The sequence below is a fragment of the Gaeumannomyces tritici genome (assembly GCF_000145635.1).
Source record: "Gaeumannomyces tritici R3-111a-1 unplaced genomic scaffold supercont2.121, whole genome shotgun sequence".
In the NCBI taxonomy this organism is placed as follows: domain Eukaryota; kingdom Fungi; phylum Ascomycota; class Sordariomycetes; order Magnaporthales; family Magnaporthaceae; genus Gaeumannomyces; species Gaeumannomyces tritici.
This window is the reverse complement of record NW_008804665.1, coordinates 1-9,188: the sequence shown is the minus strand read 5'-3', so window position 1 is coordinate 9,188 and position 9,188 is coordinate 1. Positions and strand designations below refer to the sequence as shown.

The 9,188-nt window shown below is 62.3% G+C and overlaps 4 protein-coding genes across 4 annotated transcripts; 2 read left to right on the top strand and 2 right to left on the bottom strand.

The window, feature by feature from the left end:
- The first annotated feature begins 1,070 nt into the window (after positions 1 to 1,070).
- GGTG_14068 (hypothetical protein) lies at positions 1,071 to 4,785 on the top strand. Its single transcript, XM_009231995.1, has 3 exons — positions 1,071 to 1,285; positions 1,999 to 2,130; positions 2,808 to 4,785. The coding sequence occupies exons 1-3, from the start codon at positions 1,086 to 1,088 to the stop codon at positions 3,388 to 3,390; spliced, it is 915 nt and encodes a 304-aa protein (XP_009230259.1). The 5' UTR covers positions 1,071 to 1,085; the 3' UTR covers positions 3,391 to 4,785.
- On the bottom strand, positions 4,048 to 4,266 carry GGTG_14069 (hypothetical protein; the record flags this gene model as incomplete). Its single annotated transcript, XM_009231996.1, has 1 exon — positions 4,048 to 4,266. The coding sequence occupies one exon, from the start codon at positions 4,264 to 4,266 to the stop codon at positions 4,048 to 4,050; it is 219 nt and encodes a 72-aa protein (XP_009230260.1).
- Positions 4,786 to 4,976: 191 nt separating the features above from the next.
- Positions 4,977 to 6,479, bottom strand: GGTG_14067 (citrinin biosynthesis oxydoreductase CtnB). Its single transcript, XM_009231994.1, has one exon. It carries the CDS (start codon positions 5,921 to 5,923, stop codon positions 5,114 to 5,116), a length of 810 nt encoding a protein of 269 aa, XP_009230258.1. The 5' UTR covers positions 5,924 to 6,479; the 3' UTR covers positions 4,977 to 5,113.
- A 338-nt stretch (positions 6,480 to 6,817) lies between these two features.
- GGTG_14066 (hypothetical protein) lies at positions 6,818 to 9,188 on the top strand (the record flags this gene model as incomplete). Its single annotated transcript, XM_009231993.1, has 1 exon — positions 6,818 to 9,188. A coding segment is annotated over exon 1 (2,180 nt), but the record flags the coding sequence as incomplete, so codon positions are not given.

Below are 9,188 nucleotides of genomic sequence, written 5' to 3'. Positions count from 1 at the left end.
CCCACAAGGCAACAATGCAGTTCAAGGTCCTCGCCACCGCCCTCTTCGCCGCCCTCGCCGCCGCGCACCCTCCCCGACGGAGGCGGGCGAGGCGGCCGGCCCGGCGGCGCCGCTCGAGAGCGCCACGGCCACCGACGGGCCGGGCGGCCCGGCCGGCGAGATGTCGACGCTGGCCCAGGTGACGTGGCAGGCGCGCGGCGGGTGCCTGCGCCAGTACAGCAACGTACAGACGTGCCTCTCCCAGTGCAAGGACGAGGCATCGGGCGGCAAGTGCACCAACTGGAGGAGCATCACGGCCGTCCGCACCGGCGGCTGCTGCTGCGGCTGGTACACGTGCCAGTGCGTGTGCGAGCGCTAGAGGGGGAGAGGAGGAGTCGGTCGCTGAGGTTTTGGGTTTTGTGGGAAAAGGTCCATCGTTTTCATGGCTTGCTTGATGGGAATGTCGTGAAAAAGAGGACTGCACAAGTGATTATCTTCTCAACGCTCTTTGTATACCTAAGTACACCGAGATAATTATCTGGCCACTCTTTAGCCAAATGGTCACACCGGCTTTCACTGGCTGTCTCATATCGCCGTGGGCATAATTAGCTGTACCGTCTCGAACCCGCCCCCTTGGCCGCCTCTCGGGTGCTTGCCCTAGCCATCCCGAACCCCTTTGCTGTTCTGGTTGCTACTGGCTTCTCCTCAGACACTTGGTGCTTATCTTGGTGACTAAGAGAAAATTGGCACAGCACGTTTCGCGGTTCAAAGCAGGACTGTTCAAGCTTGCAGGGGCAGTTGCTTCCAGTGCAGGTGGATATGGTATCCTCGGGATGTCCTGCCCAGGCTACGCCCTGTCGTCCCTGACATACTTGAGCAGCTCATGTTCCACAAAATGGTAGCGCCTTCCGGTTGGGCCGAATGGATTTCTCGGGTGGCGTGGAACAACAAAGCAGATTGGGTTCTCTCTGTAGCCCAGAAACGAAGTGAGTCGAGTCGAAGGCCTGGAAGGAGCGATATCCTGTCGACCTCTGCTCTCTGGATTAAGGCTGGCAAAACCCCAAACGACCCGTATGGCGTCCTGGTGGAGCGGGGTCTCGGCGTCGATGTCCAAGACAATGATCACCGTCAAGCCCGCCGTCGAAGCCGTCTTCAAGGGTATCATGGACAAGACCTTGGAGCAGTACTCGGAGCTGAGGTTCCCGGACCCAGTCAACCCCTCGGCTACCAAGGAGGAGGAGACGGGTACCAAGGAGGAGGAGACGGGTACCAAGGAGGAGGAGACGGGTACCAAGGAGGAGAAGAAGTGGGAGAGAGAGTGCTGAAAGCCGTCGATCGATACGGCGGCTCGGCCACTAGCCTGGCTATTAATTAAAGGTAGCGACTTGGGCAGCCAGATAGTAGGCATGAAATGGGAAACCGGTCACTTGTGCTTCCTCTCGGCAGTTTAATTTGCAAGTCCTTGACACAGAGCGCAGCATGTTCACTATGCTGTCCCCAAAGTTGTAGTCCTGCCATAGCTCTGATATGAACAAAATGATGGAAAGGGAAGCGAATGGCACCCCAAAAGGCCATCCGATCCCAACACGACGTGGCGCGCTGTGGCTGGTGCAAGGTCATACCTGAGACGTGCGAATAAGCTTTACATCTCAAGCTTCTGGCTGCATCCCCGCCATGGGCATGTGCACGGAGGCCGACCTATGTCGGTCTGCCGAGAATCATCAAACGAATTCCTCACCTGCCGAAATGTTATCCATCGACATCTCAGCTTGCCCCCAAGATGACTAGAAAGGTATGAAGCAGCTGGCGGGGGACGACCTCCATGGTAGAGGGGGAGTTGCATCCAAATGAGTGGGAGCTAACAGAGGGCCGCGGGCAGAAGCCACATCAGCCACCACCGCCACCCCTAGGCTTAGTCGTTCACCCCGGTGGCGAGGACTAGCGGCAGATCGAGGGCGGCCCCAAGGATGCCGCCACCCGGGTCCGAGACAACTAGCGGGCGTCGCGGGCCCGCCGCAGGGAGCTGCTGGAGTCGCTGCAGCGCCGCGTCGCCGACTACGAGCGCCAGGGGGCGCAGGCCACCCTGGAGATGCAGCAGGCGGCCCACGCCGTCGCCGTCGAGAACCGCCGCCTGCGCGGGCTGCTTGCCGCGTACGACGTGCCCCAAGGCCGAGGTGGACGAGTATGCCCGCACGGGGGTGTCCGGAAACGTGCCTCCCGAGGGAGCGCTGCCCACCCCGCCACCCGAATCGCCCCCGCACTTCGGGCGGTTGTCAAAACAGCAGCAACTGGTGCCGATGAAGCATCAGATAGCCCCAGAGGCTGTACTGGCACCCATGAACCAACAAATAGCCCCGGCGGCCGTGTTGGCGCCGATGAAGCAGCAGATAGTCCCGGCGGCTGTGTTGCCGCCGGCCCCTACGTCAAATTGTAGTACTGGGTGCCCTCCTAACCGTGGGGCCGGACAAAGAAGGCCTGCAGGCCGCAGTCCACCCCAGCCCCGCAAGCGACGCCCGCGCCAAGCTGCGGCCCTGGGACCTCTTCCTCGTGCCGAGGTGGGAAGAAGAATACACGCGGGCCGCCGAGGCTGGACACGACCGCACTCCCCGCCATAATCAGCGCGCCACCTGCGGCCGTCGCCCCTAGCTATGTGGGCGAGGAAGCCCCGCAGTGCGGCCAGGCAAAGCCGCAGCAGACCTGCGCGCCACTTATCCCTTGCTCGTCCGACCGCTCGGCGACGGGCAGTGCTAGTTCCTCGGATGTGGTGGCTATCCCGCCCCTGATGGGGAGTGTCGTCGACGCGGCTGCCGTGCCCGCTGCTGGGCAAGCGGTGGCATAAAGCGCAAGCTAGAGGAAGCGTGCCCGGCGGACCTCGGGGACGGCGACGCTCAGCAGAGCGGCGGCAGCGATTGCAAGGGACTAAACCGCGAGCAGCTGGCCGTCTCGCCGGCCGACACTGTGAAAGCCTGCTGCCCGAGCGTGCGGATTCCGGCGAAATACGTGATCCCTTCAGATGCCTCACTGGGGGAGGAGAAGGAAGGGCTTGCCACCATCCCGCCCGAACCAGCGGCGTGTTGCGGTCCGAAAGTCTGTGGTGTCCCAGTCACGGTCGAGTTGGAGCCAAGGCACCCCTCGCCACAACCCCTGCCACAGGCAGTGTCGTGTTGCAGCACGCTGCCGTCCCAAGCGATATCTTGCTGCGGCGCCGACGCCGACGGGCCGCTGCAGACCCGGTCGGTTTTCCAGACGGCATGCGAAGACGCCGCGGCGCTTCTCATGGAGAAGCGCGGCGAGAACGCGGACGCGACGGACCGCTTGGAGATCCGCAGCGCGCTGGGGCGCGTGGGACCGGGCACTTGCCAGGTCAAGTACACGACCGTCCTGGAGCTTCTCGACAAGTTTACCGTCTGATTCTCGCGGCCGTCCTGCCACTGGATGGCGGCACAAAAGCCTGCCCTCGCTTTTGCTGTTGGGCGTTGCGTATCATTCGTTTCCTTGTTTCTCTGGACGTCGACGCATGACTTTTGGTGGACTTCACCTACCTTTCTCTTGCATCGACCGGCATACTCACTCCTTCCAATGCACGCTTCCATCAACCCACATCAGCCCTATGCAGGTGGGAGTGAAAGAGAACCGGGATTGTATAAAGAAGGCCGATTAAGGACCAGGGCGAGGCAGTGCGGAGGAGGACGCGATCAAGCCAGCCTTCGCCTGTAGAGGCAGGCAGGGCGAAACGAGCGAGCACGGCGGCGGCCGACGAAATGCCGCGGAGGATTCCAACACTTGTTGGCGACAAGCTTCAAAGGATGCCACCTTGAAAGGATACCACCCCGCCCACCGATCTCGCCGCTGCTCGCCTGGAGAGGACCGCAAACGGCAGAAAAGGGCTAATTTGCAGCTTGGAGATGGCCGGGAGCAGAATGGCGCGGCTTCCCCCGTCGCTGCCAGCCAGTTTTGTTCAGATGAGCACCTGGAATGGTCGGCCAGGTTGTTAGCACTGGCAAGCAGAACTAAAAAGTTTTTACCTCGCGCAGCACGTGAGCGCCTCTCGCCATGGCATTATCCCCCCTAGTCGGTGAGGACGAGCCCAACGCGCGACTTGGCCTTTTCGGAGAGAATGGCCCAGGAGAGACGGAGCGAGAGCAGAGGGGCGACGATGAGGAAAAGGACGCCGAAGACGAGCTGGCGCAGAGTTTCGCCAAGGCACACCATGCTGAGCGATGATGGGCGCCGACAGGCCGACGGACTCGCCTTTTTCCAGCACCAGGTCAGTTCCGGGAACAGCATTGTTCAGCAGCACGCCGACGGTGCGAGGCAGCGGGCCAGCCAGCTGAGCGACTTGAATGTTGATGATCCTTTTATCCTTGATGGCGAGGGACTTTGTTCGGTCGGGCCGGTTCCAGGACAGTCTCCTGTAGGAGAGGTGTCATCTGCTACCACTGTCCCTCGAGCATGTTGGATACAGCATCAGTCAAGTTGTGCTGTTTTTCGTGGCCGCTTGACATAGTTATGACCTAGACAATAAGATTAGAGAGGAGGCCCCAACAGGTCTTAGTATGGGGAACCTCCAGTAGGCCATGTATTGTAGCTAAAAGTTGGGATAATTGTGCATATAGGTCCAAGGTATTCGAGGAGCATACCGTATCGCCTTGTCCATACACTCCCGACAGAGACGTGTTCTGAAAAGTCTATAGCCCAAATGGACCCCCAAAACCCGGTGGCGGCGCCGAGAGAAATCATCTTGGCCAATCAGGAAACAGCAGTGACCAGACACGCCGATGCCTGACCAATCAAGCAGCCGCCCCGACATGCATTTTGCAAATGGGCATGGCGTCTCTACTCGTAGCTTCGACATGGGCTCTACACCCGCGGCAAAACTACAGCTGCACGAAGCAAGATTACAGTCGGCCATGGGCTCGGTTCGGCGCTGGGAGGGGTTGAGAACTGAGGGCCCAGAACCATGCTCGGCCCGAGACCAGTCGGGTCTTTTGAAGGGTGCTGCCACGAAAAGAGTTCACGGGTCGTTCCAAGAGTATTAGTTACCGAGGAAGGACGGAAGAAAATAACAAATCTAGGTATTCTATCCGGATGACAGGGAACAAGACACCAACGAAATGCCACTACCACAGCATAATCACCTCTCGATCCCGAGTTCGTCCGCAAGCCCCAGTATCTCAGCCGTGACGGCTTGGACATCCGGCCCCTTGATGGGGATCCTGTGGTCCCCATCCCACTCGACCAGCCGTGCCGACTCCTTCCCGCAGTACTCGTTGAGCAGACGCCGATGCAGCCCCAAGCCGGGATCCTTGAGCCCGTGAACGTGTATAGTCGGGATGCGGAGGATATGGTCCCCAGCGCCGGCGCCCGTCTCGGCCCAGTCTTTGAACTCGGCGCCGATGCCCGAAGCCTCCTGCACGCCCCGTATGCTGCCCATGCCCTCGTCCAGGCACACGAGCGGCGCGCGCCCGGCCATGACGACGCCGAACTGCCACCGCACCCCCTCGGGGCCGCCGGGTGCGGGGGCGACCCCCCTCTCCCCGAGCGCCTGCTGGGCCAGCAGCAGGCTGGCGGCGATCTTTGCGCCCTGGCTGAAGCCGAGCAGGGCGGCCCACTCGCCCGTTGCGCCGGCGCGGTCGTCGTCCTCCATGGCGGTGCGGAGCTGGTAGCGGACCTCGGCGGCGGCCGTCTCGGCGTCGACGGCGGGGTGCTCGGGCAGCCAGCGCAGCCAGCGGCGGAAGGGCCCGTGGCTGCCGTAGACGGCCGCGACGGCCGGGTGGGCGGGGCAGATGAAGGGCCCGTCGGCGAAGACGAGGCGGAAGCGGCCCGAGAGGCGCGAGGCCACGGCGCGCATCTGCAGGCGGAACACGTCGCCGTTGACGCCGCCGCCGTGCAGGCAGAGGATGCGGGGGAGGGCCAGCGTCGGGTCGGCGGTGGGGTGAGGCATCGTGTGGGGGAAAGGGGCGTTTATCGGGGAGGGTGACACGGTATTGATTCGATCCGATTCACAAACACAGAGCCCCTCGACGAAGTCGATCTTGGACTAGGGGCTCACCAAGAAAGAAGGCGATGGGATGGAAATCAAGTAACTTAACAATCGGGACCGGCTGAAAACCGCTTGGAATCAGCAGAGCCCATTCGGACCTCCGGCCTGGCACCTAACAGCGCGGCCACTGAGCACCGTATGTCAGCGGCGCAGGCTGAGCAAAGGCCCTGTCCATGGGTCTGACCAGCCTCCGAGGCTAAGCAGGTAATCGCCGACGGGCATCTCGGGTCCGAACATGGCGGAAAGGAGCCAAAGCACGTGGTGCTTCCACCTCGATGGGCCTCCTCTAGTCCCTAAGCTTTCAGCGACTGATGATGATGGAGATTCGAGTTTCATTCATATCCATCGTCATGCTTCTCTTTTGAATTGCAGGACAATTGAAACCACCGTCGCCCCAGAAACGACCCACGAGCAGACACAGGCGACCCAGACTGCGATTGTTTGGGGGTGGTCATTGCTTCAAACAGCAAGGAGAGGTGAAGAAAGAGGTTGGGTTTCCACAGCTGAATTCACGCCCCTGCCCAAGTGGCGACTCGAGGCGCGGAGCATTGCAGTGCAGCCGTCATGTGCACGACAACGCACCCATTCAACGTGGCAGCATGTGCACATGCAGATGTCTGCAGATGTCAATGCCCAACGAGACACAAAAGGCGCCGCTGGCCGTTTGGTGAGGCCTGAGGGACGGCGCTTGATTGGTCCTGGGCGGTAGTTGGGCACGCGGGCCACCGGCCAGCGGGGTTGGGCCCGGCAACACTAAGCTGCGATTGGCAGTCTGTGAGTAAACAAACCACTAGGGGTAGTTATTCGCTGCCTGCACATCGTGGGGCCCCTGGACGAGGGGACCGGTGGCCGGCCAGCAATAATACCTGGCGAATCCGCGGCGTACCTGCGTCTGTTGTTTTTGTTTTGTCTCGCATCGTAGCCGTAACGTCCACTTCCGCACACCACATCCATTCCCACGAGGCCTCGACAGCCGCACGCCGTGCATGAAAGGACCACTTTCGATACCCATTCCCGCTGCGGCTCCCACTCTGCACGACATCACCGACACTAGGCCGCCGCCGCCGCGACCCCAGGTAGAGGTATTCGGCTCTCCACCAGATATGGAGGGCAACATAGATCTTCCAATCGCCCTGCGGAGGGCCCGCCGCTCCAGCTCGGCTCTCCGCGTCAGCACCTCGACGGTCCAGTCCAGCAAGCCAGAGCACTCTCCGGCTTCATCATCAGGCCTTCCCACCCCGGCCGACTCCACAGATTCAATAGCTGCAACCCCGCGGGGTCGGGGCCGGCCACGCAAGAAGGTCCGGTTTTCCGACCCGGGCCCAGCTCTTGACCAGCTCCTGTCGAGTGTGTCCTCATCGACGGGGCTGACGCCAATGGTGCGGCGGACCTCGCTGGCGGCACCCAAGAGGCGACACTCGACTCCGGCCAAGCCCTCAAGCACGCCGGCGGGGAGCAGGCGAGGTTCAGGGCTCGGCCTTGACAGCCCGTCGTCCCCGTTTAGTGGGGATGTCACAATTGTTCCCTTGCGTCAGGTGCTAGATGGCCGCGTTAAACGGCGCATCCGTCGGAATGGGCTGAGCGAGGAGATGAACACCATCCACGCCGAAAAGAAGAGGCGGTCGGCCGAGCTCCAGAGGCTCAAGAACGACCTTGCTTATAAAGACGCAGAAATCGTTCAGCTGCGTGAGTCGCAACAGCGACTACGCGACAGCCAACGGCAGCACACACAGGAGACCTGTGCCTCGGACCCTGATGAGACGATTGATACCGTGGTGGGCGACACGGAGCGTATCTTTGACCTGGAGCGCGAGGTGGCTGATCTGAGGAGGCAGCTCCTGGGACGCTCCTCCAGGGCTGGCGCCCCCAATATCTCTGATCATACGCCACGGCACGACTGGACCATGGCGGCGAGGGATCCGTTTGCTGCCGAGGACTACTCCATGATGGACGCCGGCAGCTTCCCCGCAGACCATTCAGCCAACGGCGACGACGACGACGATGATGACGACGTATTTGGCGACATGACCATGGCGGACTTGCACTGCAGCACGCCCTCTCGCAGCACCATTAAGGGGGCTCCAGTGACGGGAGCTGGTTCGTTCCCGACACCACCAGCGACCAGCCCTCTTGCTGCCATGGCGCTATGCACACCCAACTCTCTGCGCTCACCCACCCCTCGCTCCAACAGCAGCAGCGTACAGGCGAGCCTGCCTGACCCGGATAAGCAGGTTCTGGAGGAGGAGCTCACATCACTCCAACTCGAGGTTGCCAAGATCACAACGACGCTAAAGTCGTACCAATCCCTCGCCACTCGCGTGTCGGAGAAGATGGCAGCATTTACAACCACAACACCAGCACTAGCGGATAGCGACGCCATCGTTGCCGCCATTGCCGCGAACCCGTCCTCGCCAGACCCCGTACTCGAGGCCCGCATCACCACCCTTCTGACAACGGTCTCGGATCGCTCTGCGGCGTTGCTCTCTCTGTCTTCCTCGCTGTCAAACCTTGGCTTCCAGGGCTCCGACGCGGGCGAGATCATTGCCTCGCTCGCTTCCGCATTCCGCACAGCGCGGCTCGAGCTCGAGTACCTTACTCCGGGCGAGGTTACCCTCCCGCTGACGTCGGCCGGCGCTGCCGTTCTGGACCTTCTCCTCGCGCGACTCCGCGACCTCTCCAAACGCACGCGCGAGGACGAGAGTGCCATCGACGAGTACCACGCCCAGGAGCTCTCGCTCCGCAAGCAGCTCGCCGCGCGCGTCGACATCACCGACGACCTGGGCAAGGAGGTTGCCTCCCTCAAGGCGGACCTGTCGGCCCGCGACGCCACAGTCGCCGAGCTCCAGGTCGGCCTGGACCGCCTCAAGGGCGCGGCGGCCGGCTACGCGCGCGACGTGGCCGAGCTCGAGAAGCTTGTCGAGCGCCTGGAGACGCAGCGCCTCGCCGCCCTCGACGAGTGCGAGCAGCGCCTGCAAGATTCAGCCCGCGACAAGGAGGACGAGCTCGCCGCGTCCGCCGCGGAAAATGAAGTCGCCCTCGGCGCCCTCGAGGCCAAGCTGGCCGCGTCTGCTGCGGAGAAGGACGCCGCCGTCAACGCCCTCGAGGCGAAGCTCGCCGCCGCCGTCGCCCAGGCGGGCGACCTCCGCGCGGCCCTGGCGACGGCGGG